The 19,664-nt window shown below is 44.9% G+C and overlaps 1 protein-coding gene across 1 annotated transcript in view; it reads right to left on the reverse strand.

Annotated features, from left to right (window-relative positions):
* Positions 1 to 832: 832 nt before the first annotated feature.
* Positions 833 to 19,664, reverse strand: part of LOC121615053 (receptor-type tyrosine-protein phosphatase N2-like) — a 192,405-nt gene continuing 173,573 nt past the window's right edge. Inside the window, exons 18-23 of the mRNA XM_041949215.1 lie at positions 18,062 to 18,181; positions 17,729 to 17,895; positions 12,398 to 12,451; positions 7,987 to 8,051; positions 2,659 to 2,732; positions 833 to 1,131 (exon numbers count right to left, since the gene is read on the reverse strand). Coding sequence (XP_041805149.1) covers positions 1,060 to 1,131; positions 2,659 to 2,732; positions 7,987 to 8,051; positions 12,398 to 12,451; positions 17,729 to 17,895; positions 18,062 to 18,181 — 552 coding nt within the window. The 3' untranslated portion in view covers positions 833 to 1,059. The remainder of the gene's footprint in view (positions 1,132 to 2,658; positions 2,733 to 7,986; positions 8,052 to 12,397; positions 12,452 to 17,728; positions 17,896 to 18,061; positions 18,182 to 19,664) is intronic.

Raw genomic sequence — 19,664 nt, forward strand, 5'->3', positions numbered from 1 at the left:
TCCATCGACACTGGCCGCTGATGACTTACGCTGTGACGCTCGAGCGCACTGCATGGAAACTAAAGCGTGGCACTAAAAATCAGACACAAACACGATGCTGTGATACCGACATGATGATCAACATCACACACACACACACACACACACTCAAAACAAAGACCAGTCAAGGGCGTCAAGTCAGTAAAATGGCATCATTTGGTATTAAGAACCAGATTTGGGCTGCTATTGATTATCTCATTTGCTTCCGATTGAGTCAATAAAGTTTCAGAATATTGTTAAAAATTCTCAATGCATCTTCCCAGAGCCAAAGGCGACGTGACCAACAGCCTAAAAACCGGATTTTCCAGTGAATTAAAACCGAAGAGCAGCTCCGGTGATCAGGAAGCTGCATCGCAGGAACTTTAAGGTCTAACTAAAGCCCACCGTGACGCTGAGAGCCGAATCCTGCCACACCCGACCGACGCCCATGAGGTCAACCCTCATCTAGAAACAGAAACTATGATAAATATACTCTTAGGAGAACGTAGAGAAACATTTTCATCAATCTATCAAAATGTGTTTAAATGTCACTTTGGGAAACAGGCTGCATGGATCGTTACAATAGAAGGAAGGTCTATCTATGTACAGGATTGGTTCAACGGTTTCCTGGCACGACGTTCACTCAGGTGGAAGGAGAGGAGGAGGCGAGAAGGAGCGAAACGAGGGGACGTGAGTGGACAGAAGAGGAGGCGAGAGGAGAGGAGACAAGAGGAGAATGAGGGAAAAAGGGAGATATTTGGAAAAGCAAGACAGAAGAGAAAAGGAGATGAGATGGACGAGGAGGGAGGACACGAGATGCGTAGGATAAGGGAGGTGAAGGTATGACAGGTAGGACACGAGAGGGAGCGACAAGATAACGGGAGAAGAGGAGAGGACAGGAGAGACGAGTGGAGAAAAGAGGAGACGAAACAAGAAAGGACAAGACCGAGAGACAGAGGACGACAGTGAGAGGATGTGAACAGGGAGGCAAATAGAGGAGATGGGAGGAGGAGGAGGTCCATCAGAAGGAGGCGCTTCTTCCTACTGTGGAAGAGCTTTCAGGATGGCGTTCACCTCCTCCGCGACAGCCGTCAACGCAAACTCAAACTGGTCCTGCAGGGAGACAAAGATCAGGAGGTTAAAGGTACTGAAGAGCGGTCAATCACAAGCTTGACTTCATGCTGCTAGTTTGGTGAAGTTTTATCATTGATGTGATTTTTTTTAGTGGATTACAGCATTAAAATGCCCTTGTGGTAAACTTGGCACAGAGAAACCACTTCATTTTGAAATATTTAGTCATGTTTAGAAGATGCTTAACCTTGACTTTATTGTATCGTTACAGGAAGAGGAAGATTAATGGCCCAAACAGCACCTCCCCTCATAAAGATCAGAAAGGACGTCCGGGTGCTGAGGACTGCTGACCACGAGGGGAATCAATGTGTGAGGGCCGCGCAGAGAGCGCCGTGACAGCCGCTCGCTCAGGATACATGGTTTAATAAAGCCTGGATCGATACCGCCGATGTTTCACACACATCCTGGCTTTTCTTCCTAATTATGTTCACAGATCAGCCGGTAATTGAAGCTTCCAGAGCCGCCTGGCAGCATCCTGCGTGCAGCGTGGCGAGGAATGACTCTGAGCTCTCTGAGGCTGTGCAGCAGTGCGATGCACAGTATGTACAGTGTTCATATTATAATAAATCTGTACAATTTGTGTGCTTAACTTGTGTGTTCACTCTTTAAACAATTAAAAATAGTATTAAGTATTAAAAATATATATAAAAAAATATAAAAAAATCTATCTAACTCTACTTCCATTCAAATACTCGCTAGGTTTTCAATCAGCTCATGAAACTAATACTGATTCTGATGCCCTGGAAGCAGGTTTGAGCACAGATTATCACCACCCAATTCTACACATATTCCTCTGTGATCGGAGCAGACCTGACGATAATACCTGTCCAATTACTTCTCAGACATCGATTGATCTCGGCTGATGTGGAGGAATGAGTCCCCAAAAAACTGCGAATCTCACAACGGGGAACAAAGACGACGAGCCAACCTGAAGCTTTCAGATAAAACGGAGTTTAATGGGGGTGCGAGTGACTGTACTGTGGCGTGAAGGTCGCAGGTTTGATCCCTGCAACTGTCAGCGGCTAAATATCAGATCAGTTGATCCGCTGATCTAATGTGTCATTCAGCGGCGGTTTTCACGTCGTCTCCATATGTTTGATGCAACCCTGGTCGTCAGATTCGTGATCAGGATCTTTTTTCTGTCATTTGTTGGGAGCATGTTAAAATGATGTTTGGGACAGGAGCAACAAACGGCTGGGAAAGATGTGGAACGCTCCAAAAACACCTGTTTGGATCATTCCACAGGCGAACAACTCTCATGTCTGTGCATTGAGCTGAAAGTGGGAGATGATTAGCTTAGCTTAGCTTAGCATAAACACTGGAAGCAAGTGGAAACAGCTAGCTCGGCTTTTTTATGAGCCTTCATATGAGTAAAATGTAATGTTCAATGTTGGTCTTCATCTGCTAAATGTGCACCCACTGCACTCAAACTTTCTGTTCAAATAGGTTGTTTTTGCAGAAGTTTTCCACTTGAACAGGCAGACTCAGGTGTGTGTGTGTGTGTGTTACCTTGGTCTGAACCATTCCTGGCCTCTGGTCCCGCAGGTGCTCCAGAGTCGCCGCAATATCAATCTCCTTGGCACCTGTCACACACACGCACGCACAGATAAAAACACACACATGTGAAACGGTGTTGGATTGTGTTCAAAGTGCCGCCGAGATAATCCGGCTAACATCTGTCAATCTGGTGTTTCATACCGCCTCCCTTTAGAACAGCGAGAGGCGATTACATTCATCCTCTTTGCACAAACAAGCAGACGCGGGCCCTGCGAGCAGCTAGGTGGCGGCGTTTTGTTGTGGGGATGAAAAACGATAAAGAGGGAAGAGGAAGTGTCGGGGAGGCCCACGTGTTCGTGGCCTTTTCTAAAAGAAACTGAGCCGATCTTAACGCCCCTCGTCGGCCTTTGATAGTCGTCCTGTAGCCTTTGAGCTCATGGAGGTCGCCCACCAGAGCTCTGTCAGCCCCTGCCAAAATCTGACATGCCTGTGTGTGTGTGTGTGTGTGTGTGTGTCGGGCTCCCAGTGTTCTTGCCAGTCACCCTGTCAGCGTGCCAGACTGGCAAGCTTCCCCACAGCCGTCGACAGCGTGGCTGCCGGCAGTCGGCTGAATGACCTCTGGCCAAACGCTGGTCAGATTACCAGACATTGTGATATATTACAAGCAGATTATAATCCTTTCACAGACAAATACAGGCCAATTTATGAACTGTTCACAGGATCTGTCCGAGCTGAGCCCCACAAATAAGCAAACAACTTGTGTTTTAGTCTGAAGCTCAGATATCTGGCTAATAATCAATATCACAGATATCCTGGTATTGCTTTTAGTGTTTGCAGATCTGAAAATACAAATGTGCCGATGTAATTATCTTACATGTTTTTGCAGAGTGACTTATATCAGCGCTCTTAAAGGGTAAACACATGGCTCTTTAATTCTAGTATAACATATTTATGCCGTATTTATATACTTACTGCTTATAAAGACATGATTATCAGTGAAATTTGCTGTTGAAAATGTAGCCGCATCAAGCTTAATGTCATCTGACTCAGAGGAGAATGTTTGTCTGTATTGTGCATAAATCTCCAGCTCCAGAAGAACACATTCAAAAACTGTTGAGCACTAATGTAAAGTATTCCTGAGTTACAAAGAGAGCTCTGAGGTTTGCTGCTTGCATGAAAAATCAACGTGCTTTAAAGGGATATTTTTGTCTGAATGATATATTACATCATTTTTCATGTTTATTAATGTGACTGTCCTTTAGTGAACGGCTTCTCTGTCCAAGACAAATACCTCCTGGCAGCCAAATAAAGTTTATCCTGCATCTAAAAGTCACATCGAGCTCATAACGACCTCGTTGCGCCTTAGAATGTCATAGGAGCGTAACTAATAGCTACAGGTAGCCGACAGTTAGCCGGAGAAGAAGGAGCGGAGATGATGCGAGAAGACGGAGGGAAGACTAAAGAGAAGGACGACATCTCAAAGAAACGGAGAGGAAAGAGAGGTGGGAGCAACAATTAAACTCACAGAGAACAAGAGAAAGAAAAAAACATGTAATTTGTTTCCCGTCCACCCGTTCCTCTCCTCCTCCTCCTCCTCCTCCTCCTCTATCCAGATTCTGAGGAAATAAAAAGCGCCTGAATTCTCTTCAGTTTCTTCTTGTTGTGACACATAATAACACTTCTTTTTCTTGCCTGCACGCAGAGGGAAATGAATGGTGGGAGAACTGCTCATTCACACCATTTTCTTATTCTGTTTCGCAGGTTTTGTGAGCTTTTTTTTTTTTTTTTTTTCTTTTTACAACACAATAGACCCCCTTCTAGTCAGGAAAGCTGCAACACACTACTCACTGCTTTAGTTTTTCTTTTTCCGCGGGCAGGACTTAACAAGCTGAGGGCTATTGTGCAGGTTCTGATAAACCTCAAAATGGACGGTATTAAAAAAAAAAATCGCCTCATTCGGGCTTTTAGCCTGCCTTGAAGGAGCTGGTGGAGGCAGGAAAAAAGGAGGAGCGGTAAAAAGAAACCCAGCCTCATTTTGAACTTCCCTCCTCTGCGAGACCCTCGCTTCGAGGTGGAGGTCGTGGAGAAGGACTGAGGAGGATGGAAGAGGGGGGGGGGGGGTATAGAAGAGGAGAGGGAGGAGAGAAAGATAAAAAAAAAGAAAGTCTGGACCCTTGAGGAGGCCGCAAAAGACCCCCGAAAGCCGAAGCTGAGGGCCCGGCTCACCAGCTGGACCTGGGAAAAAAAAGTGAAAAGAAACGGAGGGATGCTGAAAAGCTCTCCGGCACTCGACGGGTTTCATTCGATTCTTAAGATGAAGAGAAGGGTGGCGGGGGAGTGGAGGAGGAGGTGGTGGTGGTGTGTGTGTGTGAGTGTGGAGGGGGGTGACATTAGAGCGAGGAGGGAAATGAGTCTTTTGGGAAAGAAGAAGGGAAAACAAAACGTGAGAACCGCAGCAATACCTCCTCAACCCTGCAACGCCGCCATAATACTCGCACGGATTTACAATTCATTCCTTGGGAGAAAGAGAGTGGGAACGGGGAGAGAGGAGCAGGAGGGAGGGAGGGTGGGTGAGGGAGACCGGAGTGATTTTGTGTCTGAGAGGGAGGAAGAAGAGGAGGAGGTGGGACGTGTCTTTGATCAGGAGGGGGGAAGCCTGCAAACCTGAGGGGCCTCTAGCTTCTCAGGACAGACAAAAACCTCCAAAATCAGGGGGGTGGAGAGCTGAGGGAGGGATGCAGAGGAGGGAAAGAACCGAGTTATAGTTCTGCATGATATAAACGACATAACGTGAGTCTGTCGGATGTTTGCGAACCTGCATTTTAAAACATGCATCAGCAGAAGAAGAATTTCGTTCATCCTGCGTTAAAACTTGTTAAAAGCTGTCGTTAAAAGATTTGGATCGTAGCGTTTTTTAGACTAAAAGTCGGGATATTTCAGTCTGCTGCACGTTGTGACCATTCAAAAAATGCTTCTTGCTTCAAACTGAATGGAACTGCGACACAAAATCAGCCCCAGTTTAAGTAACAGTAAGGAAGTATGACCAGCATCATGTGAGTGTTACAGACTGACTATCAGAACCAAACTGATGCTGGGTTTCTGAGGATAATAGCGATATTGATTATGAGTTTTAAAAACAAATCACACACACAAAACTCTTTGATAAAGATCCCTAAAACAGGGTTATTAAAGGATTATGACCATGATATGGAAGATATAAGTCAGACACAGTACACATTACTGATGGAAACTATTTTTTGTAAAAAATCTTGCATATTTTATGCCTTTTTTGGACATTATTATTGATCTAAGCAGCTTTTTCACATTGTATTAAATCAAGCTGGATGTAACTTTTACTGCATTTCTGTTGTGCAGTTTTGGCAAATCATAATTTCTGAAGATGATCACAGTTTTAATGTTTAAGATTCTTTCTAATAGAGCAGCTATGAAAGCTCCTCACAGGCAGTTAGATCAACTAAAACGACTAAAACTCCAATCAAAGCTCTGGTTCCTCACAGATTCCACAGTGTGCCGCAGGTGGTGAACACCTCAGACACGTCCTGGTCTTGGTCTCATCCCATCATGTGTTTCATCGATGAAGAAACAGCTGATCAATATTCTCTGTCTTCATATCTCAGAGTAAACCAGGAAGGTCTGGCTGTGGTTTTAAATGGGGCTTTTTTTATCATCCTTGTTGACAAAGTCGAGCGACCAAACATTAAAATCATCTCGTCGTTAATAAACGTGAAGCCAAAGAGAAAACTCTGGTTTCACCAGTTTGAACTCTTCACACAGAGTGAAGATATTTAGCTTTAAAAAGATTTTAAAACAGCTGCGACACCTGCTGATGCTTCAAACTAAACATTTTAAAGCTGGCAAAGATAAAATTAAGTTGCTGTTAGTGACATTTCTTTACATTTCTGTCGTCATTTTCTGTTAATGATCCTTATTTTTTCTAGACGGATGATCGATGCTGAGAACTTTTCGTTTTAGAGTAAATTTGGGATACATGACAGAGATAAAAGGGGGCAGAGAACACTCCCACCCAGCCCCGCCTGTTTCTCCACGAGCCCCTGGGTGCCGAGGAGGGGCCCTGGTGCCCCCGATCACAGTGTGACAGCCTGGGGAAAGGCCCCTGATGCCAGACTGACCCTTTGATCTGGAATTAAAGACCCAGGAGCTCGTTCTGCTACAGCAGCACCACCGTGGGACACTTCACACACACACGTACAAAGAAGCTGAAAGATATGCAGACACACACACACACACACACTTTTACACGTCTATCTTTGCTTCTTATAATCCACAGTGTGTCGTGAAAAGCCACGTCACGTCTTCTTCCTCTTAATAATTAATAATTATTTCACTTTAACGATGAAAAGTCGCACATTAGCCACTTTCAAACAAATAAATAGAAACAAATCAACTGAGGAAAAGCGTTGCAACGTGCATGAAACCCAACACTAAGCAGGACTCAGCTAACAGCTAACACCCACACACACACACACACACACACACACACACAGAGCTGTACAGTAGCACTAAGGAAGGGTTATCTATAAATATAAGTCCTAAATGAACTTCAGGAAATGACACTTAATTTAAAGGCATGTCACGACCTGCCACGGCCCCGTGAAATATTCACTCCCCAACATAATTACTACAGTGTTTATTATATCACGCTCTAATTACAGTAATTATCATACACTCAGAATGTGCTGAAAACGCACCGGCTGGGAGTCCTAATGACACTTCAGACAAAGTGCTCACGGTCAACTCTGCTTGATTTAAAACAGTTTGCAGACTTTTAAAAGTAGGAACATAAAACTCGTCTCGTTTCTCTTCCCCAGCAGCTATTTCACCTTTCCCTCCTTCATCTCTCTGCTCCTCGTCGTTACATGGACGTTGCATCTTCTTTTTTAGGTTTTAACAGTTTAAATGTGTTTTTCTGGCGTGACAGGAGAGAGAAAAACCTGCACTTTGGTGCCAAAGCAGCAAAGCGTCAACTGAGATAATGAAACAGATATTCATGTGCAGTAATTTGGCAAAAACTGATAAAAAAACACTTTGTTTTCTCTTGCTCAGGGGCAGCAGTTTACAGAAAATATGATTTTGTACGACTCATCACTATAATAATCTAACTAAATATCATAATTTCTGATGCAATTATCCAACTCTTTAAAAATAACATTGATAATAGTAGAAATATTTTGACAGCTACGTTGTTTTCCCCATGCAGTTTAAAAACTGAGGGGGGAGGTGGGGGCTGGTTGCCATGGTGACACCGCTCCGCATAGGCAACGAGGGAGAGCAGAGGGGGCAAAATCAGAAAACACCCACCTTTAGCCATCTTGTTGAGGACCATGTCGACCAGGACGTAGGTCCCACTTCTTCCTGCACCATCACTGCACGGGCGGGCGAGAGACCATGACACAGAATTGGGATGGGAGGAGAGAGAGAGAGAGGAGACACAGAAAAGTGATTAAATGAAATGATTCGTTTGATAACATCGTATCATTCCTGATGAATGATTAAGTACTTTTCAGATTATTACTTGTCACCAGTTAATGTGTTTTTCATTAAAAGCTCATATCTTCCTTTTCAGGGTAATAAAGAAAATTTCTTACATTGTTATTATAAAAAATGCCATGAAATTCTGAAAATAAAGATTAACCATTAACCTACATGAGTATGTGGTGTGAAAACCTGCACGCACCATCCACTGAATCTGAACTCATCGGGTTTTCATTGCTATTAAATTTGCAGACTGTGCTTCTATTTCGCCTGCAGGTAAATCTGCCCCTTGTTAACCTGCACAATACGACTTTCAAAGCTCATTTTTCATGAAGTATGTCTGAAACGGGAACATGAAACAAAAGAAAAACAAATGTTTCTTGGTCAGTTGTGAGATGTTTCAACTTTGTTGCTGCGGCAAACGAAGCAGCCGTCGTTTTCATCCTGTGTTAGCTCCATTATGGCCTTTCAGATTATTGCCTTCTGGCCACAGATAAAGTCGTCAGGAGCTGCAGAGATGCGCACAAACTCTGACGTCACGGACACGGAAACACAGCAAGCTCACATCCTGAAGCGGCTCAGCCCGTTTCCTGACACCGGCGGCGCACCAACCTACAGCCACGCTTTCCGCTCTCTTTCCTCCATCACGCCGACGTTTACAAGTTTAGTCTGGCAGCTGTTTATTTTTATCCAGACAAGGACAAATAAACGCTCTCTCTGTGCCTGCTCATGCAAATTCAAATAAGACTGTAAACAAGTGAGAATGATTAAATTGGAAATGGTAACAGGCGTTTAGAAAAAGTCGGCAGCTTTTCTGGCAAGTCAGCAAGTCCCACTGCTGCTGCGAGACTGCACAGCAAAGTTCCATCATCTGAGGAGCGCACGCCCACGGATCTGCCCGAACAACACACATCCCGCACCGCATTCATGTTATTGCTTTTTGTTTTTCCGGAGCGAAGACAGATGTAACCTGACACCGGTGTTAAGCAGGTGAGCAGCCGGAGAGATTTAATATGTCGAGGTTTATGAGTCCTCTAATGCTATTTCAAGGGGATAAACAACTTCAAAGGCGTATAATTATGGAACCGAACGGCTGAAGCCGGTTTTATTTTGGTCAGGAATTAAAAAGCATCGAAATATAAACCCGCTCGACAAAAACGGCAGAGCTGCAACGTTTGTCTGACACAGACGGGAACGCGTGTTCTTCTGTTCTAAAAAAAAAACAAAAAAAATGTCAGAAATCGACGACACGAGCTGAACACGGTGCACAAAAAACAGAATTAGAGTGTGGAGCGAATGTTCTGAATCCTGGATTTATTTCAAGTGTTGAAAATTGATGTCTGCTCCCCTACCAGTCTATTTCATGGGCTGAGGTGGAATCCAGCAAACTCAAGTGTGTGTGTGTGAGTGTGTGTGTGTGTGTGTGTCCATACTTCACAAATTTTTCATTTTCACTGGTTATTTTCTGCAAGCCCACACACACACACACACACACACACACACACACACACACTAATGTGTGTGGTACTGCTCAATTACGGCCACCGGGTGTGTGGGAATATCCAGCTGTGTGTATGTGTGTGTGAGTGTGTGTGTGTGTGTGTGTGTGTGTGTGTGTGAGAACGTGCCGTCTACACAGATACGACTATCGCTCTGATCTCAAATAGTTTGTATGTGTGTGTGTGTGTGTGCGTCTCGTGTAGGTTATTACGGCGTGATTAGATCTGTCGTATCGCTGCACCTTGCCAGGATCATTACAAGCCCATCAAAGATATGTGATATGTGATGTGTGTGTGTCTGTGTGTCTGTGTGTGTGTCAGCAGAAGCCCGAGGGCTGTGAGTAAACACGTCAAGATGTCTGCTGCCTTCTCTCACTCGGTGTAAAATGAGAGATGGGGGAAGACGGGCACAGCGAGGGAAGGAAAAGAAGGAGAGGAGACAGAAAGAGAGAAAGAAGAAATATTTTGAAAAAGACTGAAGATAAAGAGAGAAGTCCTCTGAATGCTGTGCCGTTGTCTGTATATGTACATGAGGCTAAACGTCCAGTCGGGTTTGACTTGTGTAAAAGTCTGCAGCATCAACGTGAGAGTGTCTCAATCCTTTCATGACTACACCCTGAGACGTGATTGGCTCGTTGGGTTTAGGAAGCGCCGCTCTGTCTGCATCTGAGGTTAAAGATGCAAAGATCTCAATAAGCATTCGAACACATCAGAATCAGAGCGGTACAGAACATGTTGGGAGCACGTTGCTCACTCAAACACAGTCGCTTCGTTGGTGTTTATCAGCCAAATATCAGCCAAGAGAGAAACTGTGATTCGCTTGCTTGAAACCTGACTGAATTCAAAGGCTCTGCACACTGATTGGACGTCTCCTCGAGTGTCATCTGCCTCTTAGAATTTTGTGAACTCGGCAAATTCCCATCACAGCCTCGCCCAACTTCAGCTTAAAAAGAGACCTAACGCTGCACAATGCATCATTATTCCCGTGGCGTGTCACATGTTTACCCCTTTGCTAGCCTTACAGTCGCACCAGATAAATTAAGAAATTAAGTCTAATTTGCTATTTTTAGCATATTTGTAGCAATTTGTTAAGAAACTCGATACCAACAAACAGCTCCGATTTAATAAACTGTAGCATTTTATTGCCAATAATACTGGATTTTATTAAGATGTATACACCAGTGATGGTGGAGCCATTTAGCCACAGGTTTGGGTGCTTCTGACTTCTTCATCTTCATCTTCTTCTTATGACATACTGCAGCTGTTGGAAATTCCAGATTGCTGCACTTACTGACTTATAACTATGAGACTGACATAAATGTTATTTCACACTCAGGCAGGAGTATTTAAAACACCTGTCTTTTTTATTTATCAGCTAAGATGATTAAAAAACCGGTATGTGCTAAGCATGCACGGTAGATACAGCTAAGGTGAGACAGAGGCGACTTTGGTGACAACATCTTCGGAGGATTCCTGGATCGTTTGTGCTCCACTGCAGGTCTGGATCGCCTAAAGGTGCGTCCTAACCGACCAGCGCACGCCGAGTCGAAAAGATAGCGAGTGAATGCTAAAAGAAGTGGATTTGTTTCGGCAGTGCCGACTGAAGGGAAGACTCAGCTCAAGTGAGGAATTCATGCTAATCCTGAAGCTGCGTGACTCAGTTTGAGGAGAGTCCTGTACACAGGTAACAAGAGAAGAATGAAAAGGCCTGCAGGGGGTGTAAGATGTTTCTGGTGAGTGGACGAGCTAACAGCAGCACATTAGCTGTGCAGTTGGTCCAGTGGCTGCTGTGGTCAATACGTGCAGACATCAACGTGCAACAATTTACAAGCTGAATACACCTCCGTTACACACAAATTCTGTTCTGACTGCAACACCTTTGTACACATCGAGTGTGTGTGTGATGGTTGCATTAAAGTAACCTCTAAACCGAGTGACACACCACCACCTGGAGGCCTCACCGTGTGTCGAAACATTATATTTACTTGCAGAGTCATAGAGGGAACTGACAGGATGATGCAGCTGCTGTGGCTGGTGCTCCATAAAGACAGGCTTCACACTCACACTGCTGCAGTCTGGCAATTTAGCCCAGAAATGTACAGTTTCATCACCCTGGAAGAGCCATTACACCATATTAAATAATAGATCACTTAGCGGAGGAGCGAGCAGACAGATATAATGGCTATCTGGCTTTTTTTTTTTTTTACTTCTCTAATCCAATCATTGCGGGGTGTTTCCACGAAAAAAGCTGTGGCAAATTTTTCTGCTAAATGCAGATTTAATTATGTCTCACTGTTCTGAGTTATTTCCTCAGGTGGTGGGTTTATGCAGATGTGATATCGCACACATACACAAACACAACAGCTGCAGCCCTGCCCGTTCACCCCTCTCCCACCTGCTCCGGCCGACACGCTGCAAACTTTGAAGTGCCTCCAATTACAAGTCACCCTCCTCGGCTTGTCATGTTAAATCACAGCTTTTTGGCTAATTTCTCTTTTTAAACGTTTCTCGTCCTCCGCCGCGATGGTGGCGTGGACCGAATAACACGAACCACAAGGGACCTGGCCGAGCGCAGCTTCAAATCGCCTGAGCAAACAATGGAGGGCCTGTTCATCTGCTTGTTCGCTCATTAACGCCGTTCTCTCTCCGTCAGGACAAACTACTATTTTACAACCCTGCATGAAAGCGTGAACCCGTGAAACAAAGGAAAAAGAAGCTTTGGTTATCATGATACTTGCCTGCAGTGGACTATGATAGGACACGAGCGTCCCCGGTAGCACTTGTTAACTTTCCTGTAAAAAACAGAGCAGAAAAACAGGCTCAGTGTTAACATCACAGCTACAGCAGCACACACACGACATGAGGGATGGAAACAAACGGCCATGTCCTCGGCGCTGTGGAGCTACAAATATCTACGACGTCCATCATGTTAAAGGTGCAGCATGTTTTAAAGGTAAATGCAGCAGATTGGATAAAGTGACCAACAGAACAACATAAAGCTCAAGCAGTCATTTTCATTTTGAGTTGCCACCAGGCACAGTCAGTCTCTGTTTGGGAGCTGATATTTCTAAAACTGAGAGAGTGACTGAAATCTTGCAGCTAAATTCAGACCCGCAGCAGGATTTATACTCCCTGTAAATCCTTCTTTAGTTTTACGATGAAGAACGAACACGTTGAAAGTTGTTATTTTTTCCTTCAGCTACAGTCGCCCGAAAAAAAGCTTCAGCTTCACTTTCTGGAGAAGGAGAGCACCTTCTTCCTGTTCGGGGCTGTAAAGCAGCAGCAGAATCGCTCCCAGCGGCTCAAAATTGTTTGGGAAAATGTTGCGAGTAGCTATTTTCAAGAACTATACAGGACATTTACTGCATTGATGGAAGCTACTTGCCTCCAAACAGGATGCCAAAATGAAGAAAACAGCTTTTCTGACTATTACCCATGGATTTTTTAAAAACCTTGTTTCGTCATTGGAATTACTATGTGCATATATATATAATATATATGTGTATATATATATATATATATATATATATATATTGCTGCTGCCTTCATACATGCATAAAAAAGTTGAGTGCTCCTGTTGAAAACGGCACATCCTTTTTTCTGAAAATGAGGTAGAAGTTCACACCTTGTTCATCAAAATGCAGCAGCCAGTGAGTCACAAACAGCTTCTATCTGAGCAAGAAGCACAGAGCCGTGAGTTTGATCCCAGCTGGAGATCATCTCTGATGCTATTTCATGGTGATAACTCTAAATAACAATATTCAGCAGGAACATATTATATTATGGTACTGTGTGTGTGTGTGTGTGTGTGTGTGGCGTGGTGTAATCCATAATGCATCACTCAGTCCGGCAGACCTGCAGTGTTGATGCTTCACTTTTCTCTTGAGTAGCTGGAAGGTTCCATAGAGATTCATAGGGAGTGAGTTTCATGACCTTTGGGTGCTTGAAGTCCACATTGTAAACACCTTTTCCACATTTTCCCTTAAAATGTTTTCAGACTTTTCAGAACCAGACTTTATTTCATTGAAACTCTAGAAACGGTACATTTCTCACCGCTGCTCAGGTGGTTTTAGGCCTTTGTTTGCCTCGTCTGCAGCATATCTCAAAAACCTCAGAGATTTCAATGAGATTTGGTGGAAGGTTGGCGAAACGCCTAAAGCCACGTGATGACAGCTGAGCTATCTCCATGACAACCGGGCAAACTCCATCCACTGAAGAAAACCATGAGATGTGTTTGAAAGGGGAAGAAAATGATAATAAAGGTACCTTAACTTTGGATTAATTTTAAATTTTGGGGTCAAAAAATTAATTTTTGGTGATTCTGTGAGTGAGTTAACACTGAAAAAAATATTTTTCTTATGTGCTGCTGCACTTACTTGAATCATAAAATATCCAGATAGGAAGAGGTTTGCACTAAACGAACAGATTACAGAATTCTGCTTCTCGTTCAACTCGTTCTGGTACACAAACATTATTGTCAGTCAGCGGCTCGAACCGAGAACAAAACCGCTCCTGTTTTGTTTAACGTAACTGAAACTTCACTAATCTCCTGTTTTCAGGAAATTCAAGGACTAAATGCTAATTTGCCAAATCATTCGGCGGTGGGCTTCGAAAGGGTTTCCTGAGGCCAAGACATAAACACGCTAACAGGAACCACATCACAAAAACCGGAGCCGGGAAGTCTTTCCACCTAAAGAGCCCCACTCATTTTCATCCTCCACCACACCAAAATTGAAAAGTCAGAGCTCACTGCAGACAATTAAAAGTGATGTTACCATGGAAACAGCCGGCAGAGAATCACCAACAGGCGGGGTTGGGGCGGGGGCGTACAGAGGGGTGCGGGATTCAAAGGAAACGCCCCGTAAGAGAGATTCAAGCTTGACGTGGAGAAATCAAGAGTCAGGCAGAGAGAGACAAAAGAGAGAAAGTGATCGATGGAGTGGATGAAGACAGAGAGAGACGCAGGGAGGGAAAGATGGAGAGACTCAGACTACGTCCACACTAAGCCGGCTCATTACAGCTGAAAACAACACGGCAAACACCTGAGCACCGTTTCACCGCAACACGAGATCAATATGTCCCCCGATAACGTGGACGTGCTTCACTCTCATCATGCATCGACAGGTGAGACGCCTGTAGGACTGGAAAATGTATCTGCAACATTTATGAAACGCTGCCCACATTTACAATCTGCATGTAAGGAAAGGGGCTCCTGATCTGCATCATCACCTCCATCACACAGCTACTGAAGGCTGGAGCACACAGACACAAGACGTGGTCAAGGTAGCCACTATGTGCTAGTCTGCTGAGTGTCCTGTCTATGAAGTCTAACTCTACAGCAACTGTCGAAAAAAGAGAGGAAACGAGATGTGGAGGATGTGTTCAAATGTGTGCTCTGTGATTCCACAGAAGATGCGTGCAGGTGTGTTGCATTTGTGTAGGAGCTTAATGTCGACATCTGTATGGTATCATCTGCTATACTGATGTATATAAGGTCAAAGAAAGCTGCTTTCTAAAACGAATTGCCACAAAGCCTGTTTCCCTTGTGCACGCTACAACTCAACACAAGCGTTTTCACGTTTATCTGCCGGAGAACGTTTTTGAAAACCACTTTTGCAGGTTGCAGGTGCAACTCAGAGGAGAGCGGGCCTTTTCTTAGTGTGGATGTATTCCCATAGCACAGGTCAGAAATCGTCAACAGAGACAGACAGAGAGACGGACAGAAGGACATAAGAGAGGAAGAGACAGGCAGAGGGCGGGACAGAGAAAGACAAAAGCGACCAAAAGAGGAAGGGAGGCGTGGCGAGAGAGGGCGGAGGAGCTGGGAGGAGATCGGAGGCGTCAGTCAAGCAAACCATGAGCAAGCAAAAAGGCGAGAGGTCATCTCAGGTCACCGGGCACAGCGAGGAGAGAGAAAGAGGAGCGAGAAGAAGGAGGGGAGAGGAGGAGGAGGGAGAAAAAAGAGGAGGGTAGGGAGGGTAGGGTCTATGAGGCCCCTTTGGTTGCAGAGTCACAGTCTCCAATGATCACTTTTGTGACTATGCAACTGGGCTTATATTACTAGCTGCAACATCACAAAAATGACACTGGCAACCGCTAGTTAGCTGGTAAAACGAGGGGGGGGGGGTAGAAGGACAGAGAGGATTTGTAAGCAATGCTTCGGCTCAGTCAGTCAGTTGTGAGTGAGGTTAAAAAAAAAAAAAAAAAAAACATGCCGCCACGAGCATAAAAGGAGGAGAGGTCAGCCGGCATCCTCGAACCACCGAGGTGTAAAAAAAAAAAAGAGGGAACAGAAATAGAGGGGTTGTTATTGTGAAAGCACCACATCCCCGGTAATAAAGGTGAAAAATATCTCCCTTTGCGATTTCTTCATTGTGTTCTGACCCCACCGCCCTCTGAGTAAAGGCAATATTTCCTAACTGATGGTGGGTGGTGACGCCCACCAGTCCTTTTTATAATAGCTGTGACCACAAACTCTCACTCTTCATATCTCACCTAATTGATGTGCGCCAGCAGCACGGCGACACCGGGCCAATATATAAAACTGAGTTGGGGTCTATCGCTCTAGAAAATCCACAGTGAATCAGAGAAAAGGGGCCGGGGCGGCTCCCATCTAATAGGCAATACAGTATATCAGTTTAAAAGAGGTCGAAGGGGGGAAGGAGGGGAGTGGCCATAAAGGCGCTGGAGATAAAGGATCACTCCGGCAGAGTTCCCTCAACACATCCTGAATTACGCTGTTATCGACTGGAAAACGCCCGGGATGTTTGAGGAGATATAGATATTTCTCTGGCCGCATCTCAGGGTCACGAGTCAAAACTCCTGGAGAAGCGAGAGGTTTGAAGTTATTACGCTGTGAGTGAGCCACAAAAGCCATTCAAAGCCTCTGGGGTTTAGTGAGAGGGGAGGGGACAAAAAAAAACACTCCAGGACCCTCAATTTCTTTTTGCATTAAAGATAAACAAAAATGTCCCAGAGAACTGAATCCACTACCAGCCTTAAATACATTCTACTACGCAGCCTTGCAAGTCTTTCATACGCAGCACCTTTAGAAAGCCCAGTACTGAGTACTTAGAAGAGTGTGGTGCATTTCAGGACTTGTTTTTAGGTTGGAATTTACACCTCTGGTGGCCACTTTCCTGCCTTTTGTTCTTCTGTTTCAGTCAGTGATTTCCTACTTTTTCCAGAAAGGCTTTCAACAACCATCAGAGAGCTGGCAAGGGCGTCTTGCTATTCTTGCTAGAGGAGGAGTGGATACGCAGAAGAAACTCAACGAAGCTGTTGGGCTCCTGAATGTGATGCCGTTCACCGCAGGAGATGCAGATATAAGATCAGCGAGACTTTGCATGAGATGCGAAGCGTCCTACGTGCAAAACATTTCCTTGTTTTGGATAAGTACATTTTCACCTGCTATCATGCAGTTCTCAGGTCTTTCTTATGTCTATCGACAAGCTCACTTTTTTTTTTTATAAATATAGGCTGGTTTTGTTCAGCCAAAGCAAACACAAAGTGAGGTAACCAGCTCTTTCGAAAAAGTTTAAAAAAAAAAAAAAAAAAACATCCAAGCACTCTTCTTACGTTCAGCTTTGGAAATGAAGCCTGTTATCAAAGTGCATTTTTCCCCAAAGACCTTTTATAAAAAAGACTTTCAAAAGTTTCTTTGAGGCCTTCTCAAACCTCAGCGCTTTCAGTATCAACATTAAAAGCAGGCTTTGGCACTTTTTGAAAAGGAGTTCCAAGGAACTCTGAGTAAAACGCTAAAAAGTCTTTATTACCTGGTCGATACAGAAAAACATGTTGAAAACTCTGTGTGGGTGTTAGAGGAGCATCCACACACCCGCCCACAATGCAGAGCCTCGGTTAAATAGCTGGTGGCGGCTGCTCCGGCTTTGTTTGTCTATTATAAGAATGCAACAGGCAGGAAGCTGCACCACAAACCTGCAGCTTGTTTTCTTGGTGCAGCTTTTGGTGGCTATCTGCTACCTTAACGGGAGAAAAATGCTCTCCTCTAAAACACCTCAGCGAAATGCATGGAAAACAAGAAGCCTGAGCCTAAAGCGGTTCCCTACCTGCGGAAGTCGAGCAGCGTCCGGCTGGTCTCCGGGACGTTCTGGTTGAGCCAGGTCAGGAAGTGGAACTGGGTGACGGTTCGTGTCTCGTTGGTCTGCATGTTCTTTAGGTAGAAGCTACGAACCAGGAAATCGTCGCACCAGATGTGTTCGGACACCAGGTTCACCTGCAGGGACACACGAACATACAGTGAACACACGTGTGCAACATGTACAAGACTCGATTCAGTCATGAAATATATATCTATATCCATACATATGGAGCAACAGATCAGTTTCATAGAGTCAAAGGTTTTATTCAAGGTCAGTTCTGCTCGTGTTGGGTCATTTTACCTCGTAGATGTGATACAGGTTGGATCCCTCGTCGGGCCAGTAGTGGTAGCACTGCTTCACCCCGCTCTCGACAAGAGGCGTCAGCATAACAATAACCACGCAGCCGTTCTCCCACACCATCTGCAACCAGAGCACACAGTCAGACTCATCGCGGCGGCAGGTGAGCGCCACCCGACAGGACCAACATCGCCGTCTCAAACCTGCACCAAGCAACCCACTGCACAGTGTTTTCAAAAGACTTGAAAGACTTTTTTAAACCGGGTGCTTCTGTCACTGAATGTTCTTTAAAAAGTCCCACAGTTTGTTTAAATGTCGAGCACGCAGCCGTTTCTTCAGAGAAGGAGTCACGTTCTTGAAGCGGCGGCGAGCTCGATTTGGAACAAGATCTCATACGAAGCTGTCAACGCTTCACAAAATCTGCTAACGGGAACGCTGACACGTGTCCTCACACACCCACTCGCTGGGATATTGGTCCATAATTAGTTTAAATTTTATTCTATCTGTCACTTTTGAAGGGTCAGTGTGTCTGTTTTTGGGGGTGGGGTGAAAATGAGATCTTAGTCTGAAACCAAACACTTCAAGACGTGTTTACTGTGTTTCAAACTTTGGTGAGAAACTACAAGGAAGTCGAGCGTTGTGGCATGAAAAGTAATTGCTGTTGAGGCGGTTCCCTCCCCCAGCTGGGTCGTTCCACAGCGAGTCCCGGCACGCGGTCGTATTTTTCCTGCTGGCAGTCATATTCTCACAGCCGGAGGGTGGGCTGGCTCTGGAGATCCATTCCACTCTGATCAGAGGTAACAGTCAGCCGTTAATGGAAGCCATAAAACAATACCGCTCCCACATCATCCTGTTAGATAATCAAGACGGCCGCACCTGCCGCTCAGTCAGGAGCACTGCCACACCTTGCCGGATGATTTCACCAACGTTAATTGTGGCGGGTTTTGAATTACTGCACCTCCACGCGCCTTCCTCTCAGCCCCCACTGCTTCCCTGATTGGTCTCGCGGATCTAAAGGCGTGACGGTGCACTTTTTTGAGAAATGGTGTTAATTTGCTTTAGCTGACAGGGTGAGAACGCCGCTGGTGCAAGGAGGGCGAGTTCCCTCTTTTAAAACTTGTTTGGTTTGTTAAAATGCAAATCTAATTTAAACTCTTATCTGTGCTGGAAAAAGTTAACTGCACACCGGGCTCTTTTCTACAACTGTGCAGATGCATGTTATGAACTTCAGCTGCACATTGTGGAGCGTTTGCGCCCTCAGTTCTTGCTTGAGGGCACCTCAGTGGAGTCCTGATGGGGTAGATGTTGTGTGATGTGGCGAGTGCGATGTAATAACCCCGACAAGCTCGAGATTAAAGAGTCTGATCAGAGACGGTACTGCCGGTAAAGTTGACTGGGCCACAACACAGCAAGAAGCCTGGATAAAGTACAGAGAACTCTTAATGAAGCTCTGTTGAAAACCTCTTTTTCTGCAGCCCTAACGTGGACGAGATGTGGACTGTGAAGGTCGACCAACTGATTGCAGGTCAAGAGGATCTAGTCTGAAAAAACTCAGATCTGTATAAACCAGTGCAGGTGGAGAATCTAAATACCAAATCTTTGCACA

Source organism: Chelmon rostratus, chromosome 12, assembly GCF_017976325.1.
Source record: "Chelmon rostratus isolate fCheRos1 chromosome 12, fCheRos1.pri, whole genome shotgun sequence".
NCBI classification, from domain to species: domain Eukaryota; kingdom Metazoa; phylum Chordata; class Actinopteri; order Chaetodontiformes; family Chaetodontidae; genus Chelmon; species Chelmon rostratus.